Source organism: Aquila chrysaetos, chromosome 9, assembly GCF_900496995.4.
Source record: "Aquila chrysaetos chrysaetos chromosome 9, bAquChr1.4, whole genome shotgun sequence".
NCBI lineage: Eukaryota > Metazoa > Chordata > Aves > Accipitriformes > Accipitridae > Aquila > Aquila chrysaetos.
The window spans coordinates 14954661-14982333 of record NC_044012.1 but is presented as its reverse complement, the minus strand read 5'-3'; the positions used below and the strand labels follow the sequence as shown (position 1 = coordinate 14982333).

Below are 27673 nucleotides of genomic sequence, written 5' to 3'. Positions count from 1 at the left end.
CTGGTAGATGGATTAAAGTAAATACTAGTTGGAACATGAAGTTAGATGCCTCATAGTGCAATCCAGCAAGTGTTGCTTCAGTGACATAGGAAATGGAGAACTATTACCTTTTTTTATTTAACATGTGCTTTATTATTTGGAAGTCTCATACATCTGAAGTACCATTGTAAGGAGCACCTGTAGGAAAATCAAACCTAGAAGCATGCATTTGAAAGTAAGGATTGTCTGTTATTAATGAAATATTTCAAAGACATTGAAAATAAGCCTCTTTTCTTAGCTTTAGAGGATTGTTCCACAAAAATGCACATTAACCTTATCACAGTACATACAAATATTGTGGATGGACAATAGAAATCACCACCCTTCCATATGAGATGCATCAAGAACAAATTGTTATCCCTTATAATGTCAGAAACATAAAAGGCACCATATAGAATGTTTAGAAAAAACTCAGTTTATGCCATTGTATTTTGATTTAAAAGTATAAGAATTGCTGTCCTGACTTAAAACAAAAAGCTTTTCACACCTGTAAATTATCATTAGAAACTTGTAAACCTTTACTTTTTTTCCAGAATTATCAGGTGCAAATGCAAGGCAAATATAAAATCTATTGACTTATTAGATTACAAATACTACCCCATGAAAAAGCTGTAGTTACAAAAATATAAAAAAATATTCTAACTCCCATTGTTAGATCTTAGCTTCAATCTACACTGCATTACGAGTCCAAAGCCAGATCTGATTTGGACACATTCCTTGAATAGGAAAGTGCTGTTTGTCTTATTTTTACATCAATATTCTGACCTCTTACTACAGTTTTGCTTTCTGGATTTGTTTTATTAGTGCATATTAAGGATGCCAAGTGGAGAGTGCTAACAGATAAAAGGTTGTATTTATCAATGGATAGTAGCAATGTTAAGTGTTCTCAGTCTGCTCTCCTCCAAGAAGTCCATTTCTCCAAGGATAAAAGTATAAATTTTTTTCTCCAAGCCTCCATAGTAACTTTGTGTAGCAGCGTGCCATTTTCATTTATGAACCTGTGACCCCTGGCAGGTGATTGAGACGTACTAAATTCTTCTCACAGACTTCAGTAAGGAATTGTGAGTATACCAACTGCTAATGCTATGTCATAGACTAGCAGCTGCCTTTGCAAGGACAATTATTGGCAACATCTCTTGTCTTCCACATGTAATAGATTGGCACGTACTTTATCCATATGGTGATTCTCTAGCCCTTGGCTTTAGTAAACGAGATCAGTATAGGATGTTGAACCAGCTACAAAGGCAGCCTAACAAAGTGCTAGTAGACATTAAAATGAGTTTACTTCTAAATAATAACTTAAAATTAATGACTAAATTAAATGAGATATTCTTAATGTGAATGAACTTCGTAAATGCTGAGCCTAAGCCTGACAAATGCTAACGGTTTCATGGCTGAGTACTGGAAGCTATGTTCCTTCAGTCCTTTATCGGTGCTAGCAGGTGTCCAGCTTCCAACTCCAGAGAAACAGAAGCCTTCTTTTGTTGTGCAGGGAAACTGACATAGATTAGTAGAGTAATACAGCTGTACTCCTAGAGAGTGACCTGGTTTAGCTGGGTTTTAATAAGCACTCAGGATTGTTTAGCCAGCAGTATGACTCTGGAAGATTTAAGAGTGAGCTGTATTATTGTTACCTTTATGCTTGGTGCAAGACATTTTCCTTTAAATACCTTATCCTTCATTAGAAACCACCCCCAGCATTTCTCCTGGTAACATTTGTTAGTCCTTGCCAGTTCAAGCTGGATTTTGGCCAACGGGTCTCTCAGTCATGTGGTTCCAAAGAAATGTTCTCCATAGATAAAGCAATTCTGAAATAGTGTTGTATTTTACCCTGTTTGAAAGGATTGACAGTACTCACATCTGCTTTGAAACAGTAACTTACTATGTTCCATGTATATAAAAGATGTGACCTAACAGGAGACTCATGGAGTTGTTATGAGAGGAAGCGTTCAGTGCTCTTATCTTATGCTGGGATAATGTGTTGAATAGCATATGAATAAGGAGCTATTTTTCCTCATTATGTTTCAGTTTCATAAAAGCAGGGTTCAAGCAGACACCATGTTCACTCCTCTGATCAAAACTGTATATTCCACTCAGACTATGGTGTGATGGCAGGATTTCTTTTTAACAGACATTCACAGGTATCTGCACACATCTGCCAAAGATATATTTTTTTTAAATAAGCTCGCTGTACCTACATGCTTAATCAGATTTGGAGAACACTTCATACTTAACAACAACAAAAAAAATTAAACCACGCAATACCTATAATGCAGCCTTTTGAATTTTTGTTTAGTAGAATTTTAAGATGGGAAACATGTTCCTAGCTAAACAATTGCTCTTGGCATTTCTCTTTTGTAAAAAAACCCACACAACAGTAGTAATTTTAATGAGCAACGCCCTTCTCCAACCTATGGAGTCAAAAGTTCACAAATGTAACTTCCAATCAAGGCACAAAATCATTTACTGACTCTTCCTTCTCACCGCTTTCTTCACATTCTCCCCTTTCCCTTAAAAAAAAAAATTGGTGTAACAATGTCTTCTTAAATTTAATAGTCCAATAAGTTGTAGCAGTATCTGAGATTGGTTCTATCTATTTTGAATTTAGTTAAATTAGATGAACAGCACATTCTCAGCACATCTTTGTTCATTTTCTCCATTTGCCTCGAAGGGGAGGGGATGAGGGGAAAAAGCCACAGTAGTTTCATGCATATTTTTCAAGAAACTTTATGTGGAAGTCTTTCACTTTCTCCAGTAGGATCTTCAGCTTCTCTACTGGAGGAAGAATGGTCATTCTGAAAAATAATATTTAAAGGAAGAAAAAAAAAACAACAACCCATATTATCTTCAAAACAAACTAAACTGTGATCTTTGCACAGATCTTGATTAATCTCAGGGCACAGCTAGTAATGTGTTAAGTTTAATATCTGTTTTGATGTGATTCTCTTATTTTCTGCATTTATGCTTTAATTGAACTATACTATTAAACCAGAGCAAATGGTTTCAATTGGTTAATATATAGGAATTCAAGAATTGTTATTTTCTGTTGAGTGATAAAGAAGGTTATCAGTAAGAAATAACAGCAAGTCAGTTTCCATTTTTCGGGCAGTTATGCCAAATTATACCCAATTTTTTGAGCTTTAGGGCCAGGCAGTTATGAGTAAATGTACATTTCTTTTTGAATTGAAAACTTAATTCAGAAGCATTAAAACAATGCAACATCCCACACTGCAGTTTTTAGTCCCTTTATTCCTTCTTCTGCATCATCTGAAAATCATGTTAAGTATGTATGCAGGACCTACAGAACAAAATGTTTTTTCCACACTGTTACAGGAATGGACTCACACTAGCTTTTTCCTGGAGCTGCATGCACCCAGATATCTAACCCAGCTATCTGTGTTGCAGAACTACGATTGCTAAAGGCACCTTCTGTTATATTGCTTCAGACCAAACAAGACTAAATTCCATGATAAATTCTAGCTATCAGTGGCTTGGCTGGAGTAAAGTGCTGTTTATTGGAAGCAAAAGCAATAGATTTATGTTCACAGTTTTGGTATTAGAAGATTTAGTCCAACATCTTGTTTTGGTAAAGTGAAGAGTTATTCAGCGTGTTTAAGGAGCAGATCTATAGGGAAGATACTGCACCTTTCATGCAGTTTCACCATATGGAAACACTGTTTAATCTTCCCTCCCCCCAGAAGAAAGCAGGGGAATTTTTGAAATGCCTTAGCCAACTTCAAGATTAGAGTATAAGCTATTATCATCGTTTGTATTCGTGGAGAAGGCATTTCAAATGTCAGTGTATAAAAATAGAATAAAACTATGTTAGCAAGCTGTGAAAAAAATGTAAAAACCTGAACAGCTCATCTAGCAGACCAGGTCTTTGACCTAGTTGTCAGTCCACAGAAAATGTCCAGCAGAAAGTGAAACAACATAAACTGAAAAATTCTTACATTTAATCAGAAGAGAAAGTACTGGGATGGTACTTAGCTTATTACAGTTCATTTGATTTTAAACAAACAGAAACTGTACCTGAAATGGTAGCTTCCTTCTCTTTGGCCGAATCCACTTCCAGGTACAACACATATTCCAGTCTCTTCCAGAAGTTTCATGCAATAGAACATATCAGGTGCCATTTTATGAGCCTAAGGGAATGCATACTTTGGAATTATTGAAGCCCAAATTTTCCAAATATATAGAATTTCATGACTGCTTTTCTTCCTGAAACCTTATCTTACATTATTAGTTTCTTATTCGATTTACTAAAGAGGATGAAGAACAATTGCTAATGGGACAGTTCACACTGTGAATTAAGTAACAGTACTTCACAGAGGAACAAGGCTGAAGAACCTACGCAAAACACCCGCTTCAAAAGAAAGGTTTTAGATATTTTTGGTTTTCTCCTTGACTTGCTTGAAACTTTTTGTCAAAAGTCTCAAAATCGTACTTAGAAAAATCTAAGCCACTGACATTTGACAAGATGAAATTAATTTGAGAGCTGTGTGTTCCAGTTCTGTTGGGAGTTACTATGTTTTTCCCCTGAATTATCTGCTGACTAGAAAGTTTAATAACTGTGGAAGTTCTTAAATACATGCAGGTTATATGCCTAATCAAATAATCAGCTGAAAAACAGCCCTATTTTTGTTCTCAGCTATGCTGATAAAATTCCCTTTAAAAAATGAATATTACACATTAGGTAACAGAGCTCTAGTTAGGAACAAAAAGACTTGTCATTTAGTAATATAGCTTACTGACCCAAATACCAAAAGGTATTGTACAGAAATAAAATTTGTAAGGAAACCTCCCTCCCTCTTTCCCACACTTGCTGAATGGGGCTTCTTTTGCAGGGTCAGTAGCACACTGCCATTCACAATCCCTATCGCACGTGCTGGCCTACCTAACCCAGGCACAGGCAGCAATGTGGAATCTGCACAGGTCCAGCTAGTTGCCCACCCTGTGATTTAATCTATTTAAAACTAATGTCCTTGGGTAACATTCTCAACCTGGAAGCTTTACCACTGTGATGAAACACTCTGTTTTGTTTTCCTCTCTTAAAATAAAGGTCATGTTATATTTAAGATCATACGTAGTCAATGAAGTACTGCTTCTGTAACTACATGAGCTTACTCTATCTCTGGAATAAAAATTCATCATTAGAAGTGGCAGGCACAAGTGTGTGAAGGTTAAAATGGATTGGGGTTAAAATGACTGACTGACCTTTGCTTCCTCAATGGCTTTGGAAGGAATAAAGATTCGTGGGAAAGCATACATAGCTCCTTGAAGTGGATTGCAGTGGATTCCTGGTACCTTGTTAAACATGTCTTCTGTTAGTTTGGCTTTTTTGGCAAGATTGTTCAAAACACACTCCTTCTCCTGTTTGAAAGGAAGGTGTTCAGTTTGACGTATTTGAAGTGGCAATAAAAATGCCAGAGAAAACTACGATGCTTCAAGAAGCCTTCCCCGAATTAAGCACTTTTAGGGCTTTGCTGAGCTATTAGAGCAAATTATGTTCCTAATTGCAGTCATACTCTTAAAGACAGCAATGCAAAAAGGCATTAGCAGGATAAAACTACAAAGTGTTGTAGATAGATAGACAGACAGTAACCTGCAGAAGTCTCTATCTGTATGCCCTCTTCTTACATTCTTCCTTCTGAGCATCCACTTTTGGCTATTTTTACAGACCATGTTAGCTGAACCTTTGATCTGGCTCAATACCGTCATTTCTTAAGCCAGATTCAGTTTCATTTTTACAACTGAGAAACTATATGTATACTTTAATACAGAATACCATGTTCAGTATATAGAGGCACTGGATACCTAAGAACAAGACTAATTTTATAGCTCTATTTGAACTTACATTCCTGTTTACATTTTAGTAAAAGCAAATCTTATTTAGTAATTCTTTTGCCATGCTAAACACAGGAGAAAAGTTGAATTTATCAGCAAGAAAGATGATTTGATAATGCCGCCTTAGCTTTTTTTTTGCTCCTAAACAAAGGAACCATAAAAGGAATAAAAAATATTTTTAGAGGTAGTCATACTGAGTTAATTTAAAATACACTGCATAGTTCTGTAAATTGGTGTTACTACAGGATTGTCCAAGAAGAAAGGAAAAAAGTCTGGTCTCTGTGCATATTTTGAGTTCACAATACTTAGGATACGTTTAGGAAATGCACAAAAGAACAAGCATGTTATTGCTGACCTTTATGAACTGTGAATAAGATTCTTCTCCAGGTATTGGAGGATTCACTACAATATCCATTGCTGCTTGTCCTGAGACTGGAGGACAGAGGCGAACAGAAAGCAGCTTAACAAGCTGTCCTTTAATTTCTGGGTGCAAGTTAATGACCTCCATGTAACCTCCTCTGTAGCCACATCTGTGATTAAAGTGAACAGAAAAGATCGGTTAACCTCAAGTGTATAAATACTGGAAAAGCAATGAAAATAACGGCAGAAGTGGAAAGACAATTAATAAGGATCTTACAATATGTAACATACAGGTTGTTGAAACAGCTGCTATACTGATAATGTTTTAAGATGGAACTAAATGGTATGTCATTAAGCCCTATCCCACACAGAGAAAATAGTGTACATGCAGCTTCCCTGTTAGGCAAGTTAACGATTAACTTGGATTGTTTGCTCTTCAGAACAAGAGCATAAGGCTGTAGCAGCATTCATTTAATCAGAAAATTCTTTTTCTTCCATCTGTTCCTCCCCAAAACAACCAAACCCAAACATTTGTATCAAATGTCCCAGTGATTCTTGAGCTGTTCCCTTGAATGTTGGAAACTGTATTTTGATTTATCACAGGTCCGGTTTAGGAGTGTAGGATTTCACCTCTGCGGACTTGAGGCATTAGATGTCTGAAATAAATACACTTATTATTTGGTGGTTTGAAAACCACTGAGCTAATCCATTACTCTGTGCTTTAAATGCTTGTTTTCCTTTTCTTAATAGCTTTTAGTTAAAATTAATAGAAGACAGTGGATTACCTTCAGGTCACTAACATGAAACGGCTGTCCAACCAGATTAATGAGGAAGATGAAATAAAAAAAAAAAACAACTAAAGCAGACTTACTCGCCCATGTATCCCTTAGAGGTGGAGTGAAAAGAGGCCAGCTCAACATTGTTATAGTACTCAGGTCCCATCTCATACAGAATCTTTTTGAAAGAATGAAACTGGCATCCTTCAGAGTACACATTGTCCTGGTAAACCTGAACAGTCAGAAGACATTAATGTGCTCTGTTCCCCCAACTAAGGATAAAAGATGGCCTTTTAGAGAGCCAGATCTGAACTGAAGAAACAGTGGTAACGCTCAAAGCCATTAGAAGACACAAGGTTCTTTGTTAAGTAATAGTTACTGTAATGATACATTTTACCTCATGTGGCCATACTTAATAGTTTAGCCTTTGGAAGAACAGTGAGTTTCTTTGTATAATTTAACCTTCGCTTGTATGTTTAAATTGATTTTCCTTCTGTTTCTTCCATTTGAAGTGGTCCGAGTATCACATAGGTTTTTAGGTCAGTTCCAGCAAAGTTCCTCCTTGTGTCTCCTTGCTTGTGCCCCCTACACTTTCTCTCTAGTTCAAATCCAGATCAAGCCACCTCTCATATTAATCCTCTGATATTAAGCATCTTGCATGTTTGTTCACATCTTAATATGACAACAGAGAATCTGTTCCCTGTACTTAAAAAATACCAATACCGCACATGGAACAAAATTACACCTCATATGTGTACTCTTAGCTGTGCTTTTGAGAGAACAGAATATTCCATTACCTCATCAGCCAGAAGAAAAAGTTTCTCTTCCCAAGCAAAGTGTATCACATCTTCAATGCACTTTCTGTTTTGCACCTGTCCTGTAGTTTGGTTTTTAAAGCAAGGAGAAAGTTAGTGGAGCATATATATACAAATCTTTTTGCCCAGACCTAGTTACACTACTAGCTTTTCAGTAAGATATCCCTCTTTCTCAGAAAAGTGCTACTGATTTTAGAATTCAATTCACTAACTGTGAAATTAAGGAACAGTTTTGGAGGAATTATGGTTCAAGGTAACTTAGTCCATCTCAAGCAATGGAAGTGTGAGATACAGTAATCAATAACTCATTAAGAGTAGTCTGTATATAACTGATCATTTGAAATGCATGCATGATGGTTAAGTGGGAGCTAGTTTCTCACTAATGAACCTCAACTACTCAAAAACCTAAATTCTTCTGAGGGAGGCAGTGGTTGCCACTGAGTTCAGAGTGTATTTGTAGTCATTGCCTCTCAGAGACAAGAGGCTCCAGGCCATGTCAGAGACAAGATCTTTGATAAAGACCAAAAGTGACTGAAAGTCATTCCGCAAGTCTGCAAAAGTTCAGTGAAAGCAGTGGCTTCAAATGGGATCCAGTGAAGCGAACCTGCTCCCTCCTCTTTTCCCAAATCCCTGGAGTTCCATGATACTGAAAATAAGTTTCTAAAAGTATGACATACTGTCCTACTTAGAGCACTGATCTCTAGAACTCAGGTTTACATATTTGGTAGGTATTGAGGATTTGCCTGCAATGTCAAATAAATGAAAGAAGAAAAAAAATAAATTGGTCTTAAACCCCATCCATTACACAAAATTGCTATAGACCTGTGGGATTTCCGGGGTTGATGATGCAGAGGACTTTTGGATTGCAATATGCCTTAGCTTCATTCAAGGAACGGCGAAGTTCATTCACATTCAGAGCCCAGCAATTTTCTTCATCCAAATAGTAGTTCACCTGGATAGCATCTAGTTCAGATATGGCTGCTGAATATAAAGGATATTGTGGTATAGGGATCATCACTCCTGTTCGGGATTTTCCACCTCCTGAGACCAGGATCTTTAAAATTGTCTGGAGAAAAAGTAGGAATTTAAAAAAAAAAGTCACACACCAGAATTAATAGTATACTCTAGAATAAGTTACTGATCTTCCTTAAAAAATCTAGAGTGAAGGTAGATTTCTATTCTAGCAGCATACAGTCATTTTTTCATATCAAAGGGCATTTATTTCAAGTTAAGTTACTGGCTGAGTGAGGATGGTCTAACTCAGCTTAATGGAATGCCTCTGCATGTCATGGCTTCTAAAGATCATGTCTGATCAACTGCAAAATTTAGGAAAAACATTCTGAGCACAAGGCTAGAGGGAACGTTGGAAACAGGAATGTCAAGATCATGATTTTTCTACTGTACCCAGTTGTAAGCAAAGAAGCCTCAGCTAGTTGTTGCTTGTTGCCTTCCACTCATTTCTCTCTCTAAATGCAAGAGGCCTATAAATAAAACCAGAAATTAGAACTGGGGCCTGTGGAGGTTTTCCTTTGGAAGAGAGAGACCTGTTTTAGATTAGGAGCAATTGTGGCCAGGTGGGAACAAAGTTAGAGACTCACATTATGGTTTCATTTTCAAGTAATAGAAGAGACCTAGTCTGCATGTCTTGGGATGGAAATATAATGTATTATATGTAGTTTATGCCCAGAAGGTACAGACAGAAATGTAATGCTTCTTCTAAGGTCCGTCCAGAGGATTTACCTGTGCCCAATGGCTGTGTGTCTGTGTGTGTCTATGTGCAGGCTTCTTCCATGTGAATTAAATAAAAGAGTGCATTTGGTGCAGGAAGTGGAGAGATTTCTTGCCTTTATAATCAAGGCAGAACTCTGAAATACAGGTGCAATCAAAGCAGGCATCCTTACCAACATGTAATTGATAGTGTAAAAACAAAAATACCTCTTCAGATATAACAGCGGTATCCTTTAAGTTTCTCATTGGTTTTAGAACAAGATCTGCCTTTCTGTGCCTCTCATCACATACTAACTCAGCTGCTAAGCTAATGATTTATAATCAACATAATTTTGTACCCACCACTAGTTGAAAAATAGCAAGCATCCAAAATGTATAATCAGGACCAAATGCAAACTTAAAAACTTCTTAACACTCGCTGTCCCCCAAGTTATGAAACAATAGTTGTTTTATCCTTGAAAGTGCCAAATAATGAGACTCATGGTACTTCTGACTTTTCATTACTGGTGAAAGCAAATAAGCATGGTACAGATTTGATACGCTACGCTGCCATTCCTGACAAGCTGCCAGTATAACACTTGGCATCATGAACTCTGGACAGCCAATTCACTAAAGACATCTGGAGAACTGTTGATGTCAGAACATTGTCATTCTGAACTCTGCCACTAGATGTCATTTAAAAAAAAGCTTTTAGAAACAAGCTATAAAAGGCTGCCTTAATAAAAGCAGTTATTCCTATCTTAACTGAGGACCATCTTTGAACCTTGGTTGAAGCCAAACCCTGAAGTTTTTCCCAAACAAGCTGGCTACTGAAATAGATCTTTGGTATTTTCACTGGCATTAATCTGCACTAGCAGAGAGTTTGCTAGGAAGAACTGCTGAGACTTCTCGCTTCCGAGGTCATTCCCTCTTCTCTTTGCCACTGCTTCATGCCCTCTAATCTTTAGTGCTGATGTATCTTAACCACTGAGGACACCATTATTTAGTCTGAATGTTCTGAATCTCCTAAATTTATATTTAGGCACCTACATAGTTTATACTACCTTTACAAAGGGTACAAGTTAATGTATATTAAGAGACTTTGTCTCCATGCGCCTGTTTCTTAGCTGGCATCTTACATCCACATAACTGGGTGTATTCAATATCCACTTGATGTGACTTCAGCATCTGTTAGATCAAACTCACAGGAGTTTGTGAGACCAGATGTTCAACAGAGATCTGTATTTCCAAAGGTAACTGATAAATTATAGTTTATACCAAGAAGAGACAGGTTTAATTTTAACACTTACAGCAATACCATCACTTGCCCCAGTGGTAAGATATATGTTATCTGGATCTGCAGGAACCCCTCCATCTCTTCTTTCAATATATGAAGCAACATCTTCACGGATGCAATTTATACCTTGACTGGCACTGTAAGATCCTGTGAAAAATAATGAATGAGATGAAAATTGAGTACAATGAACATCAGATTTTCTGTTTGCTAGCAAAACTCCTGAGCTAGTACTGTATGAAGTAGTTTGTATATATAAGGGCTTTGGATCCCCAGGATTGGTTGGTTGGTTTGTTTTTTCAAGGAGTAGGAGAGGGAGTTGGTTTGTTCATAGACCAAAAGAATTCCTCTGGAATTAGACAAATTAGTAAGTATCACTAAAATACAAAAATAATACACTGGATTGGTAAATAGTAGGATTTAAAGGCTACTTTGGAAACGGGGACAGCAATCCCATTTTGACTATCTCCCAGTTGCTTTCTTTATGTTGAAAACCACTTCAGAATGTCAGCCAACACCTATTTAAGTAATGGGAACAACGAAGAGAGATAGCATGTACAATAGAAAGGAAAATAACTTCTTCAAATCCATGACAAAAATAAGATTTCTATTTGCAATATGAAAATAATATAATACCATTTTCTCCCACAGTCTAAAACCCCCCAAATCCTGAACTGCTTCTCTCTTCCCCCACAGCATCTCCCACAACCGCTTTTCAGTTACTTGTAGCAGAAACATCTGGGATCGCCCCAATCTATAAGCCTCGTGCAGTTTACAGAGCACAACTAATAAATAAAGTAAGATGTTAGATGCTTGTGTGCATCATTGCTGAGCATGTGAAACAAATAAAGAGTAAAAATAAGCCTAAGCCAAGGTGAGGAATGGATTCAAGCTATGAGGCCTAAAACTGACGGACAATGAAGTGACAAGTGTACATCTAATTTAGAACACTGTCATGAAGCTGCAGAATCTTCTTTGCTTGTTGGGTGGAGTGGAATAATTGTGCCTGACTTAACTCTCATCACTCAGTTATATGCTAGTAGTCTGCCTGATAATACTTCTGTGAAAGCATAATTTATAAAGACAAAGAACCTTTGCAAGTACTGCACAATTGCATGGGACAAAATGGTAATTCAGGGCACAAAGTTCCCTGGTGTCCCAGACATTTACTTTTACAGGACTAAAAGCTATACTGGGTCTATGCATGGGTCTTTGACCACAGCTAGGAAGCTGCTGTTAAAGTGGGAGAGCAAACCTAAGCTGTCATTCTGTCTTGTGCTCTGTCGATGGCTGAGTCCCATGACTCAGTGAGGATATATAGAAGACCTGAATTCAATTATCAGGTCTTCTACGCTTAATTGTACTCAATTGATAGCTTTGACTAGAACCCATCTGTTTGTACTGTGGGATGCAATAAACCCAACCCAAAAAGCTGCGTGTGCATTTATTAGATATTTTTATATATATGAGAGGGGTCAAGTTCTCAAGTGCCTGGAAAGATATGACAGTTATCCCACCCGCAAAGTAAGTGACGTCAAAAGAATCCCAGAGTATTTGAACGCAGCAGAAGTTGAGGACATATCTGAGCCTTCGTACATGGTCTGGAAGTAGCAAGACTCAATACTATGAGTAGGGTTTTGCCAAATGAATGTTCAGTGGAAGTGAGGTTATTCTAGTTCATAGCCAGAGGTCAAGAAATTCATATTAACTTTGCAATTAATACATTTAAATAGGCTGCTATAGATGTGGGTACAATGCTTCAAGTAGTTTGACCATATATAGCGAAGCCACTTCTGTGTTGGATTGACAGATTTTTTGAAAATAAGGTTTTATTAGAGCACACCATAGCACTTAAAGCTACACGGAGGGATCATTTTTGGACCTTTGCTTTCTCCCAAGAAAGCCAATTTCTCCCTCTCAGCCATGAAGAGAACAGCAGTTGTCAGACTACCAACAAAGTGATAGGACTAAGTTCCATTCAGCTGCACATCCACTTGCCTCAGACTGCGTGTTTATGGAGTGCTGTGCAGAGGCTGATGAGCAACTGAGGCCAGGAGAAGGGGCTGATATATGATACTGGAGACAGGGAGGGTGGAGAGAAGGCATAAACCAGTACAGCAGATTAGTAAGGTCTACAGTGGGTTTAGTTTTCAGGGATTTAGAGGGACAGTTGTTCTTGGTACATACCATATTGGGAAAAAAATCATTTAGACTCCAGTTACTTACAGTACTTCAATTTATCCACTGAAATTAAAAGGGTGTATTCAGAATGAGCATCTTATTTGAATATTGCAGCTGTGTCAGGCATGCTTCCTTAGTGTCTACTGAGCTAATGCAAATTACTTGAAATATATGATCTCCTGAAAAGGAGATTTTGTACAGACTCAACGTATTTCTAAAATATCATGCAAGGCTGAATTCCTTTCATTTCACTCCAGCATGGGGCCAAGACCCAGCACTCTGAGAACTCTTACCATGTACCTGAATTTGAAAATCGCTACAAAGAAAGAATAAGGCAAAATTCAAATGTATCCCCAGTAACTCTTAAGTGACAACTAGTACTATGTGGATTAATTGTTCCAAAGTAAGCCAGGAAAGGAATTAATGGAGCTGGAGGAACTTCTCAGTTGTGATAAATGTATTTTTAACGTTCTACATATAAAAACAAACCCAGTGCAAAACAGGTGAAGATAAAATACATGCTGTATTAGGCTGTGTTGTTAGGATAGTCCAAGGCTGAAGTACTGCTAACGTAACCACTATTTAGGTTTTGTTTATTTTATTGTTTCACAGCACCTATTCCCAAAATATGCCAGTGCAAATAGGCACTGCAATCACAAAGATTAAGAAATATGCCAATTACTCTAATACGTACTCTGAAATGTCAGTTAGCCTACCTGAAAGAAGGTAATTAAGTGTGCCAGATTCTTTGCCGTACCCAGCAGCTGTAACACTATCTGCAGAGTAGAAATTCTAGTGGCATTTCCCAGGTACATGTAGGCAGTACAGTTGCTAGATGATAAAGAATTTGTCTCTTCCGTTTACTCTCTACTGAATATGCAAAGTTTGTACTTATTTATGTCTATATTATATGTATACTTTTGGAGGAACGGTGATTGAATAACGGAATTCTTTAGTTCTTTCAAGGGTTATTTTACCTTAGAGAAATAGGGCTTTGACATCTTCAGTTAAAACTCTCTCTCTCAGCTAAGTAAAAAGCTACCACCTTTCAGCTGTGCAGCTTTCCCTTTGCAGAGCGTTATCACCTTGGTAGTTCAGTTTCTGATGCCTCAGTTCATATCCTAACAAACATAGTTGGACTGATGGTTCAAAATTAAGATACAGGACTGTGAACTGGATCAGCTGAGATGGACATACATTGTTTGTTGATACCATCATTACAAGGACAGTAGACTCCTTGGCAGAGAAACTTCTAGAGCTGATAAAATTGTGAACAGCCCCACCTAGACTTAGCAGGAGACATAGCTGTCAGAGCCCAGGATTAACAAATGTCATAAAAACAGTAACAAAGCTTCACTAGTCCTCTCCGACACATACTTTTCTCATACAAAAAAGCTCAGCATTCTGTTTAGGGTTATGCCTAGATGTTATTGTGGTGTGGGCTCCATAACTGTATAATCCTCATCTTGTCCTCTTCTGTGACAAGCCTCATCAAAAATTTGCACTGTTAGTCACTGTTTATCAGTAGGCCATGCTGTGAGCTCTCCCCCTATCATTTTGCCCTAGGCCATCTCCCATTTGACTTGTAATCATATAAAACACGATTAAGAAATTTCAGCACTGCAGATATTGAAACTACCTTTGTTGATTCTAATAGTAACAGGAGCAACTGAAACAGACGCTTACCTAAGCTGTTTCCTCCACAACCCTGCAAAATCCGTCTGGCTCGCTTTTTGGCATCTTCTGGAAAACTTGGGCTGTCCAATAGGTTTGGATATGTACACAGTGCCACTACCTAAAGTGCCAAGAAAATGTAAATTGGCCACTTCTCAATGGTTATTTTAAGTTGGTAATATTACTGTTAACTTTCCTTGGAAATGAAGATCACAAATACTAGCTAATTTTAAACAAAGGTTATTGATGAAGAGTTTGCAGTTATTTTTTTAAGGGTAGTGCTTACAGAAGTGAAGAAATCTTAATGGGTTCCAAGTTCTGCTGATAAAAACCATTACAGAATTATTAACTATTTGTATTATGGACAGTGAAGATTGGAGTCCAAGTGAGCTATGCATAGTGCAAACACAGTAAAACACAGTTAATTATTCATATATTATCTCTAAACAGCTCTATCCTCCACACTTTGTGTATTACTAGACCACTTGTGTATTACTAGACCACTTGACCAGAAATCAAGAGTCTAAATATGGAGCAGAACTGAGAAATATGATCAAATTTTGAAGTCCTAGTTGCATGTTCTAGTAATCCTTCCCCAAAATAACTTGTAGTTATTACTAATTTGAATTTGTGGGAAATATTTAATTAAAAAAGAAGTGGTGATATAGAACATAGTAAAAGTAGAAACATGACCTAGCAGAATTAAGTTTATGAAGCAATGTAAGACAGAAAGAATCTAGAGGTCTTGCTTGAGACCAGCTTAATTTGTTCCAATCTCTCTCTCATTTTTATGCTTACATGGTGTAATATGGATAGGCTGTTGTCATCTTATCAGACAATGACTAAAGGATTAGTCCATGTGTGCACACAGTCATGGGGAGAAAGGATTTCCCATTTACCCAGTATTTTCTTTAATAACATTGGATCTGAATAATTTGTAAGAAGCTCTGGTCTTCCTAGTTTGCTGACAGTTTGCTGTATAGCTCTATTTTATAACCTCATCACCTGGACACCCAGTTTGATACAGCTTCAGTTTGTCCTGGGACTCTCTGAATTTACATTATTATAGACTGAGGATTTTACATGTGTGTGTAAGGGATGGTCAATAAATAGTGTAATCCTAGTTTTAAACCTTGCTTGTGTTTTAGGAATAATATACAAATGTGGATTCTGTTGTAGTCTTTCCTAAAAGCTAACCTACCAATTAGCTTGCCCAGAGCTAAAATGTGCAAAATCAGCAACAGTACAACTAGCTGTATCCAACTGTGTGCAGATCTTAAAGTATACTGTCAGATAAAGAAAGGCATTTGCTTTTTTCTTTGAAGACAACCACTTTCTTTTTTGAAGTGCGTTATTGATAATGAATGTGCTGACTGGTAACATAGGAGAAGTGGCAGGAGAAAGTATGGATGGGGAATGATCTGAAAAGTGAGGAAAGCTACTGTGTTGAGGGAGGACACTCAGCAAGAAAGGTATAGGACTTTGTCTCAGAAATCAAAATTTGTAGTTCTTTAAGAAACAACTATTTTAAGTCCAAGTGCAGTTAGGGAATCATTATACTGATACACACACATCAGACAGATTTTAAGGCATTCTTGGTAATCTAATAAAAAAATCAAGGATAATATTTTATAATATACTTACCTGACGGAGAAAGGTGATTGGCCTCTGTCCCATAGCATGTGCATCTCCAATGTTGGCTTTAATTACTTCAGTAAAAGGTTTTTTGATTCCCTAAAAAGAGATAATTCATAATGTATTGTTAGGGCTGAAGTAGATGATAAAGAATTCCTCTTTTTTGGTATCTGTCATATGGCTGTAACTAAACAGTGCCTAATCTCAGAACAGATAGAGTGTTTAATGTAAAGCTTAATGCATTTCTTAAACAATACTGCCAGTAAATCTTAAATGCTTTACAGAAATTATGCTAATTGTGACACATTTTTAAATGATAGGCTGGCTTTTTTTTCTGCTAGCTACAAGTAAGAGATTGCCTTGCCTGGAAAACACACATTGAAGTAGAAAAGATGAAAAAGAGGCATTTTGAATTGTCACTATTAGAGCAACTTGTTTAAGACACCCAAGGGAGGGATGGATCAGTCAAGGAGCTAGAAAGATTTGAGGACATTTGCGAAATCCACCAACAAAAGAAACCTCAAGACTGTTAGTACTTTTTAGAATAAAAAGAGTAAAGATACTGCTTGCTTATTTATTTTCTATTTAGATTAAATATTCATTGTGTGATGACCCCACTTTTCCATATACAGGTGTTTTACAAAGTAGCTCACAGTGAGGCTCTATATGATAAACAGCAGAAGTGCTAAATAATCACCATGAATATTTAAAAGCTTCCTAATCTCTGAAATCTGAACAGACAGCCATTTTTCCTGTGAGGAACTGAATACATCATGAGAACAGAGGGAAAACAGTTGATGAATGTTGATTAGCAATCACAGCTCTTTAAAAAGCAAAATAAAATAAGGGAAAAAAGGCAAGGAACTGATTGGTAGAAAAAAAATGCCATTGATTTAAATAAAAAAGATTAACTGAAAGTAGAGGCCAACATTACAAGAAGAATAAATCAGGTAGGCAAGAACAAATTTATAGCTTTTCTAATATATATTAAATATGAGAGATAGTAGGGAGGCCTTATAACAGTGACAGAATTTTCATGTGGACTAATGAACTGCAAAATTAGACCGATTAGTTTTCTGTACAAAATTACATATAACAAACTGTGGCTGTGGACTGAACTCACAAAGCCTCTTCCTGGCCCATGTATTTACAGCATGTTATTGGCTTTGGATATAGAACATGTGGCTGGCAAGCCTTAACTAATTTTTGCTTTTCTACCATGGATTATGTGTTGGACTTCAGTGACAGACTGGAACCCAGATGTGCAAAGATAACAATGACCAAAATATTAGTAGTCACCAGGGATACAAATTCCCAGATTTGGAGGTTTACAGCTGCGTCATGTGGCTGAGAGGTTATGTGATAATGGGATTCAAATTCCCACTACAGATCTAGTCCCTAATATAACTGATAGCATTTAGGTTTTTCTTTTGAAATTAAATAGGTAGTTAGAAATGGTGTTAAAACAAGACAATTGGACTTACATCATCCTGACTCAAAAGGGTCAATTTTATATAAAAACATTCACTTAAAATAATTGAAAGTGACACACTGACTCCCTCAAGTCATTTGCTTTTATGTCTGCTGGTCTAAGTGAGTGCCTAAACAAGAGTGTATTTCAACCTTACATAAAGAATTAGGAATAGGGATGCCAGATAAATATTACAGGTATCTGAGGCTGAAGTTTAGCAATGTATGAGAAATGCAAACAGGTAGAAATAGGTACTCTTCAAACTATCTGGGGTCCACTAATAGCACAACATTGTTTCATTCTGATTTACAAATAAGCAGGAAAAGAAAGATACATGTAGAAGGAGAACAAATTCAGTTTGCATGAAATTAAGAAAAATTGCCACAGATTTTGGTTATATTTGGTCCTTCTTACAGCACACTGAATCAGTCTCACTAGATTTGCACAGTAATACAAATCTGTTGAAGAATAAGGGATGCCTTAAGTTAGGCAGTCTAAAAAACCACAGCAGTTCTCAGCAATAAGATGAAACAGAAATACCCTGTTTTACCAGATTAAAACCAGAACAAACAAACCCCCTAACAACATAAATATATTATGTTAGACAAATGAGGTGGTTTTGCACAAAAATACTATTGTGATCTGCAATAAAAAATAGTCGCTGCTTTGGTTAGTGAAATGCTGAAAGGTACCCTGCATTTCATAATGTACCTTTGGAGTTTTTATATATGCAGCCTTTACAACAAAGGTAGCAGACCTTTTTGGTGTCTGTGTCAGGTTTATTGTAAACAATGTTGTAGCTTATTAGCATTGATACCATCCAGATCCCTGCTAGTGCCAAGCTCAGTGTTTATGCCATCACTGCCTTTGGGCATCAACTGTGATTATATAATCATCATCTACTCCATAAACCCCACACTACCTTTGCTACTAAAATAATTGATCTGGAGAAAATAGCAAAACATAGATAACAGTTTTCTTACTGTAAAATCCTGGTAGAGAAGGAACAATTAGGTTTTCTGTGTTGTACACACTGTTCCCACATACCTGCTTAAAGGCCCGTGGTCCTCTTGACTAACTTGTGTTTCTTGGTCTCAGCTACAAGAGCTGTTGCCCTTTTTCTCTTTCAAAAGAGAGATGTTTTTTAAATAACTGGGGCCTTTGCCTTCCCTGACAATGAGTTAATATCAGCAATTGTTTAGAGCTTTCTTCATGAGATTGACTATATCCCCTCCTAGTGAAATCTAGAAAAAAATTCTTATGACTACTTAGGTTTTGTCTCATCTTTTTTTGTTACTTGATTTCCAGTCTTTCTATGAAAAGAAGGAATACCATAAGCTGTTCAGATTGAGTTTTGATTCCTCCAGAACAAAAAGTTCCATCTTACCATTTCAGAGAGAAGGAACAGGAAGCAGTAACAGGCAAGAACAAGTGTCGAATGCTAATGAGTCAAAGTTTCAAAGCAAGAATTATCAGAAGCTGGCATCAATGGAAGTCTAGACAGTGCCTATGACTCTCTACTTAAATCCTTAAGACAGAGTGGCATTAGTCACTAGTTACTTGTGTCAAGGTTTCTGCTATGGTGACGGCACTGATGTGCATGGGTATCCAAAGGAAGATTAATGTCAAATACTTTCTGTAAGGTCTGTGAAAAGATCTGCATGAAAGGAGGAAGTATGAATGTGATGTTGATAACCTCAACATCAGGTTGTAGAACAGCAGGAAAAGTGCTGCAACAGGACATAGTTTGTTAGGGCAAGATTTATTTCACTGCAGAAGGCTAAGCAGTCTTTGACCATGTCAGCAACGTGCCAGTGCTGAGACAATTTAAGTCCCTGGCAAGCCAAGGAACATATGGGGGGAGCAGAAACTAAGCCATTGGAATTGTTTTGCTTTCTTCTAGTGATAGAGAGCTGCCCCCTGTCCCCCACCTCTCTCTCTCTCTCTCATCCCCTCTCATTCTATCTCTCTCATTCCCCGCCCCCCCCCGCCCCCCCGTACAGGCAGGTTTTCAAGGTGTGTTCTAGAGGCAGTCTGACTGGATTGTAACTGGCCTCTGCCAGCAGACAGAGATTTGGAAAAGTGAAGCTTGCAGAACAGGAGCTCTAATAACAAACTCAGGAGCAGGAAGTACCAGATTGATAGTCATGTCTACTGAAGAGCGTATGAACCACATCAAGGAGGAAAAACAATCCCCAGCCCTACAAAACAACCACTGCTACAGCCTTCTGCCTTTGGTGGCACCTCACACTGTCCTAACAACATGATTCATCTCCATCTTGGGAACAAAGCCAATCTTCTGCCATTCTTTTGAAATTGTTAGCAAAGGGACTAACTGTGGTAGCCATTTTTAAAGCTGAAGAAGCCATCTTGCACTTTCAAATTCAGATGTAAAGCAGAAAATATAAAAATGTGTTCACTTTTTTTTCAGATGCTGTCTTCTTGTTAATGAAAGGATTTTAATGGAATAAAGGAATCTTCCCAGATTTGGAATAAGCTCTTCGGAAATTAGTTCCTTCAGCAGTTACTTCTGTCACTCTCCTCTTCTCAGAGGAAATGCAGTCTTTTAAGAGACCAGATGAAAAAGCTCTGAAACCTGAGCAAGTCAGACAGGATTATTCTAACAGCTTTATCAGTGTTCTAAGTATCACATAAAGTGGGGAGAAGGCATTTTCATATGTGAACCAGAATTCATTGGTGCAGAGTCAATACAAATCTTTATGTAGTTAGCCAGGTTTGGAGAAGCTTCCTCTTCCCCTTCCTTCTGGGCCTCAAGAAACCCAGTAGGTAAGGAGTACAGTATGAAATCATGAACTGTCTCTCAAGAAGAGAGTCACCATGCAAGAAGCGTTGGGAGAATTATTTGATCAAAGAAATGATATGATGCCAGAACATACACTATCCCAAAGAACTAACATGAAGGCAATGCACTGCCAGGAGCTGGTTTCTCTCTTAGGAGTTTTAGTATGCCTGGAGGTTCCCTTTACGATGGTGCCATTTAAGAATTCTGGCAAAGTGCAAAATAACACTGTGCCCAGAAAGAGTAAAGAAGGGTGCAAACTGACCTAAAGCTGTCTTTGCTAAAGTCTTCAGCAAATTTCAAAGGAAAACCTTCAGTCTGTAGAGAGGCTTGTGTGGCTTGGATTTGGTAATGGCGATAGGAAAGATTTGAAAAGGGTTCCCCTGAGGAGGCCATGAAAATGTGAGGTGCTTTTAATCCCAGAAGAGCAACATGGTACTTCAGCTATTTCTGAATTTCAGAATTTGTCCACTCTTGGCTGTTCCTCATTGTTTCATTTTCATTGCCATTGCTTTGTGCCTCCTCTTGATGGTTGTCAGGCAATAACACACTATGAAACATTGTGCTATTTCCTTAGCATAAGCTGAGTCTGGTTTTGCTGTGGCTTGCACAAACAAGCTGTATAATAAGAGAGCTGGCAAAACCAAACATTTCAGCATAGTTGAGATCTATGCTGTAGTAGCCAAGTTGCTTGCTTGCTCCCCCCCCGCCGCTCTCTCAAAGGGCCAAGAAAGCACTACCCAGAGGCCCTTAAACTAATAAGGACTTGAAGGCCTGAATTAGCATTCCAATCTTTTTATTAAAACAGCTCACAGCAGAAAAATAAACCTGACCTGCTTACCACAGAGTAAGGCTTTGAGTTTGTGTTATGCATGTGTAATTCCAGATGACATGAACTGTTGTTGGAAGGAAGGAGAAGGCAAAGCCTGGATTTTGACTTGAAATGGCAGTGATGACTTGCATGCCCCCTAATATTAGATGAGAAAATTGGTGGGGCTGACCATTAATTGGAAGATCTGATGCAGGGATTACAGAACAGGAGTTGTCCTCAAGTTACTTTTGCCTTATACAATGTTCAAAGTGCATTTGCATTCAGAAATTTTGCCTATGTGAATAAAGCCCTAGATTTTAATGTGACTGTAAATGACAGAATTAAAATAATGCTTATTAGAAGGAGATTAGACATTAGGACCCTCTTAACTTGAAGACCTATTGGAAAAGGGCTATTTTGGAACAGATTTTGCTACTGAATTCAACAAGAAAAGGTCAGATAACTGGATCTTGTGGACTGTGTGCTTCTGAACATACGAGTTTGGTAATCATACTCTTAAAACTGATATTCTTTCATTTTCATCTGCAGTAGTTTTTGCCCTGTTAAAAAACATCGGTTTTACTACAGATTTGCTTCTGTATGCAACATGTACAGGCAACTGAGGAACAACAGTTCTGTCTTAATAAGGTCAAATGCTCTTGCCTGAAGATACTTTCTTAGTGTGCACACAGTCACGTATTCAAAGCAGAAAATTACAGGATGGTAATTTAAGCTTAACATCTTTCATTACTGGGTATACCAGTCAATCTTGTATCTTTTTCTTGGCATGTCAAATTATATTTCTGCATGTCATTGTCTAAACTGTGTTATATCTTTCCACAACTCCCAGGGACACAGTCAACTTACATTTACAATTAAGTCTGGATTCTAAGTCAGAATTTTTTCTATTCAATTTAAAAACCTGAAGAATTAGTAAAAAAAGAGAAAAGTTCTACAGTCTTTTAACCAAAATACTTCAGCAGAAGCCACCCAAGATTATAGCTACATAAGTAAAAGGGATTTTGGTAGTTTTATTATCTAATAATAAACCAGTGACTTGAATAAGCATGCAACAAGAACCTGTAGTTACGCAAATGAAAAACATGGGCACAGGAGATTAGTGTACAACCCTTTTACTGTAAAAGTAAGTCAGGCTACAGTGGCTGTTCAGAAAAAAATGGACTTCAATGTGTAGAGACTGCATAGTGCCATTAAAGGCACGTAGTTCCAGACCCAGTGGTGGAATATGCTAACCACCTGTGCTGATCTGAAGGAACTTTCTACATGCTACCAACATATCTCTGCATACCATCCCTCTACCCCTGTCTGCCCTAAAATTCTGTTTCAGTAACTTGAAAGTTTTGAAGAGGGACCTAATGTTGTGTGACTTACACTAAGCCAGGCACAATTTCCAATGTTACGAGTTGACTTGTGGATCCTAAAATGCTGTTTAATATGAACATGCTTTGCAAGCATGTGTAAGCCAACTTAACCTGACATAGAACTTGACATTATGTAAAACCTAACCAGAAAAAGGGGAAAAAAGGAGAGTGTAAGTGGAGAGAGATCTCAGAGTAACAGATATGAAGGGACTTTCCATAACAAGGTCAGTTAAAATTAGCACAAATGCAAAGTAACAAATCAGGTACATGTGCTGCCTGTGTAAAGATAAAACTAGCTTGTTATCACTGATTAAGTAAAGTGAAGGGCTCTGTCCAGCAACTACATTATTCTTGCATTGAATTCATGTTCAGGCTAAAATTTCTAGTCTGAAATGTAATTAAAATCAATACTTGATATGGTGGCCATCTGTTAGCAAGTCTAAAAACAAGGGGATAGAAAAAGTTCTTATTTCTTTGAGTTCTATTGAGAGTATAATAATTTATTAAAATATGCCTGTGCTCTAGCTTGCTTTCAAAAGTTTCCAGAAACACCAAGGAAAATGGCTGAATTCTGTTCTTTCTCCATGTATCACCTTAGTAAGCCAGAATCAGCTGATTATTACCATTAGCAAAGGGGAAGAGAAATCAGGTTTTCACTTTTGAAGCATGATGCAATTTCAAAATGATTAAAAAAAAAATATTCAGAGAAGTGATTCAAGTAAGTGATTTTACATAAACATTTCCAGCTGGAAAGACTTAATGTAGATCAAAACCTTGATTTTCCACCTAGATGAATACACGTAACAGGCCAACAAAATTTATGAAATCCAAGTACAGCATGCCCCATCTGTACTCCTGAACAATCAATCTTATTCTTCTTTAATAGAGTATTCTAACTTGTCACTTACATTGGCTTAATCCTGAGCACATTAGCTGAAATTAATGCCTCATTTTTATTTACTTTTTTAAAGAACTATCCCTTAAATTGCCTAGTTGGAGACTTCTCAAGTACCATCTTAGTCCTTTTTTCTATGTGCACTGTGGAGTTACAGCTCCTGTTGTAATCATTTGCAGTTAATATACAAAAGAAGCAAATGTCAGATAGAATAACAGAGGAACTGCTATTCAGAGTCTGAGACAGCAGAACAAAACTCAAGGAAGACGAAAGCTTGCACTGTGCAAACAGCTTCAAGTAGCTATTTTATAGTCTACATAACAAGCTGTGTAAGTTACGTAAGTATAAAGTCTAACTGAATTGAACCAAGTTTAAGCAGTGAGAGCCTCTATTGCATCTGATTAGACAATGTCTGCATTTAAGATGCTTCTAGTTTAGCAACAAATGACACAAAGGCATCTTGGCAGAACAGGACAAATGCAGATTTACTAGTGGGTATATCATTGCTTCACCTCTGCTTGCTCTTGCTACCACCAGCCAGTGCAGCACTTCCATGTCATACTATGGAGTCCATGCTTTCATGCCCATGCAAAGCTCCTTCCCCATCATATGTAGTAGAGTTGCTGTGGGGCAACCGTTTTGCTGTCAGTGAAGAGTAATCATGGATCTAGACATGCTGTGGGGCATCACCTTTCTCTGACAACTGCTTCAGCCTCTTTTCTTTATCAGGCAGTGCTAATTCTGCTGGCAGTGGTTGACCTAACTCTGTGAGCTAAGGTTGAGAGAGATGAAAAAAGTAGTTGTCCAGTTTTAATTAAAAGTAAACAAAGAAGTGCTGTTGACCTGTGATCACAGAGAAGTCAACTTTAGACCAAAAAATAGACATTTAGATAACCTGTATTTCAGTTATAAGGAACCTAGGTACTACTCAAGGCTGTATACTTTACCAGACAGTTTGATTAAACAATAGAAGGAATAACAGTACTTTTACCAGAAAGGGAAAGAGGAATGAAAAACTTGAGCAGTGTGGAAGAAAAAGTCTTTTAGCTGCTTCCCTAAGTTGATTAGTGTTCTCTGCAGATACACTGCTCAACTTTTGCAGTAATACTGTCCTCCTTCCCTGCCAACAGGGAGGTTTTTGTTTGCTTTAGTCATCTTAGTCACATGTCTATGAATGCTGGTAGCCATTGATAATATTCCATGAGACTGATTCAAGAAAAAAACTTTCAAATGGAAAATGCCATGTAAGTGGGGACAAAACTGCCATAACAATCTTTTAATAACGACTTGCTCTTGCATTTTTCAAAAAGCGCACAGAAGATTATACTCTCTGCCAGTGACTCAGCTGGTAATTGAAGTAAGCAGGGGAGTTGGGAGGAGTTAGTGAAGATCGTGTTCTATTTGCTTTGTCAAGTAATATCTCCTGCCCTGTGATGTTAACTTGAAAACAAACATACTCAGTGAGAACACTGGAAGATTTTATACTCTGGAAAATGCACCTACTAGAGAACCTAGTTGCATGAAGCCAATGACACCTTTATAAACAAGTTTTAAGGCAAAACCAAAATGTTCTGAAATGAAATCTCCATCACCACTCTGAAGTTTTTAAGTAGAATTCTAAAAAAGAAGCTGTTTTTAATAATTATTGAGTTAGACATAAGTAATTGATGCATATAATACACAGTGAGCTGAAAACATGCTTCACCTTCTAAAACAAGGGGAAGCAAGTAACACAAAGACCTAACAATTAAAATAATCTCTTCTCGTTAGCATTGCTGTGGCCCTGTTTTTGTTCAAAGCACTTTATATATACTAATCAAATTGGTCTGCAGTACCTGTAATAACATATTAGCAAGACTTTCTAAAGCAATGAAGGCAGGGAATAATATTTGAAATCATAGAAAAGTAACTATGCCAGATGCCTTATTCAAAACAAAAATAAGTGAGTCCTCATGCTGACAGGGGAAGCTGTGATGTGAACAGTACAACCCAAAACCAAGCCTGAATTGCTAAGGGTTTGGGGTTTTTTCAATGTTAAGTCTCAATATTAAGATAAGGAGTAAGAAAAAAACATGAAGAACAAAATGTAAGCACTGACTGATCTGGATGCTTTATTTAGTACATTTTGGCCCAGACCCTCAGGAGTATCTTGTGTCAGGCTTTATTGCCCGATCCTCCTAAAAGCGCTAACCACCTAAAACCTTGGGCAGCATTACCGAGCGTTTGTGCTCGGAAGGCTTGTCCTCAAGCACCTCAACTTCTGCCATTAAGAAAAGAGAAGCCCAGTGTCGGTGGTGTCCTCAGAAAGCATTAGTCTCCCCGGCTTTGGAAAACCCAGAGGCAGAGGAGTGCTGGGTGAGGCTGCGGAGCAGTACCGGGGAAGAGCTGGGTCCATCTCACGTGTTCAGAGACCGCCGGTTTCAAAGGTGTCTCCCTGCCCCGGCGAAGGCAGTATCTCTAAAATCCTCAGGAACGCTTTAAACGCTTTATCAGTATGATGAAAGCTGGTAAGTCACCCTCTTGTATGACACAAAGGACGTGGGATTGCAGCAAAGGGTCAAAGTGGCTGAAGAAATGTAAACACCGCTTTATGAGGGTATACCGTATTTGCCTTACGCAGTCACTGACACGAGATAAACAGTAGCCGGAGGGCGGGTTTCTTTGTTTTGTGCCTCTCCCGCCTCCCGTGTGAAGGGGCGCGAGTGCGGGGGTGTCCCGCAGCGGAGCGGAGCGGGGCCGGGGGCGGGAAGGGCAGGGTCGGGAGGCGGCTGCGCGCCCCGGCCTGGCCCCGGCCGCTGCCGCAGCCCCCCGCGGGGAGAGCGCGTCCGGCCACGGCTTCGGGCAGCAGCAAGGACGGGGGGAAAAGCTGCTCGCGGTCCGCGAGTTTTTCAGTCGGTACGAAGCATTGCACCAGCACTCGCAGAGCCACGGCCCCCCGTGCCTCCCCCGGCCGCCCGCTTTCCCGAGGCTTCTACAGGGTCGCGTCTCAGCCCCGAGGGGTGTCAGCGGCCCCGCCGGCCCCACCGCCTGCCACGTCGGCCCCACCGCCTGCCACGGCCCTGCCGAGCCCCCCGACGCCCCAATCAGGAGCGGCGGCGGCGGAGGAGTGCCCCGGGGGCAGGGCCAGTGCGGGCGGCGGCGGGTACGCCGCGGGAGCGGGCGGCACGGAGCGGAGCAGCGCGGCGGGGAGTCCGCCGTGCCCTGCCCTGCCCTGCCCTGCCTTGCCTTGCCTTGCCTTGCCCTGCCCTGCCGCGCACCCCCGGCCGCCCCTGCCTCACCTTCCGCAGCTCCTTCTCGATCTCGCCGGCTTTAAGGACGATGGGGCCCCGCACTGCATATTCCACCGCCTTCACTTGCGGGTTCATGGACTCCAGCGTCAGGATCTTCTCCCTGCTCGCCTTCTCGTTGATCTTCACGGCGGAGGCCTTGGCAGCGCTGCTCCAGCGCACCGTCCCCTCCCGCGCCGGCCGCGGGAGCCGGGGACACCGCGGCTGCCGCCCCGCCGCCAGCGAAGCGGCGCGGCGCAAAGCCATGTCTCTCCTTCCGCTTCGGCAGACCCCCGGCCCTTTGCAGCCCAGGCTTGCCGCAGTTTGCTTGGCAACCAAGACAAATCGATGCATGGTCTTTCAGGTAGTTCCCAAAGCAAGGTTAAGGATACTAGTGCTGAGGATCGGTGGATTTTGTAATCGGAACCGGCAGCTAGTAAGAGGCACACGAGCAAGAGATGCAGTCAGAAGAAACGCCGGAGAGCTGGCACAGTTACACGTACATGCTCGATCCTCCCATGTCCAGATCCTGCAAACTTAATTGCAATGGATCCAACTGATCCTGCAGCGTTGCGATGCCACCAGAGGAGCAATAGATCCCACCATTGCATCAGAACAGCGTTGCGGACCCCTCTCCCCAACAGGAGCGCCCGCACTAGTGCTCCGGAAGAGTCCCGGGTAAAACCATCCTCCTCGAGCCAGCGCCGGCAGCCGCCCCTG

General features: G+C 39.2%; 1 protein-coding gene across 1 annotated transcript; it reads right to left on the bottom strand.

Annotated features, from left to right (window-relative positions):
- Positions 1-103: 103 nt before the first annotated feature.
- Positions 104-27673, bottom strand: GPT2 (glutamic--pyruvic transaminase 2). Its single transcript, XM_030026919.2, has 11 exons — positions 26966-27673; positions 16338-16427; positions 14706-14814; positions 10855-10988; positions 8660-8903; positions 7820-7899; positions 7118-7254; positions 6242-6416; positions 5257-5412; positions 4072-4184; positions 104-2834 (listed from the first exon to the last, which is right to left on the bottom strand). Exons 1-11 carry the CDS (start codon positions 27305-27307, stop codon positions 2744-2746), a joined length of 1671 nt encoding a protein of 556 aa, XP_029882779.1. The 5' UTR covers positions 27308-27673; the 3' UTR covers positions 104-2743.

Excerpts from the sequence above, each read along its gene's own strand:
- GPT2 (XM_030026919.2), bottom strand. The coding sequence starts at position 27,307 with ATGCATCGATTTGTCTTGGTTGCCAAGCAAACTGCGGCAAGCCTGGGC. Across the intron at positions 14,815-16,337 it reads CAATCACCTTTCTCCGTCAG|GTAGTGGCACTGTGTACATA; the intron begins GTAAGTATATTA and ends TTGGCACTTTAG. Across the intron at positions 10,989-14,705 it reads TTGTGGAGGAAACAGCTTAG|GATCTTACAGTGCCAGTCAA; the intron begins GTAAGCGTCTGT and ends TATTTTTCACAG.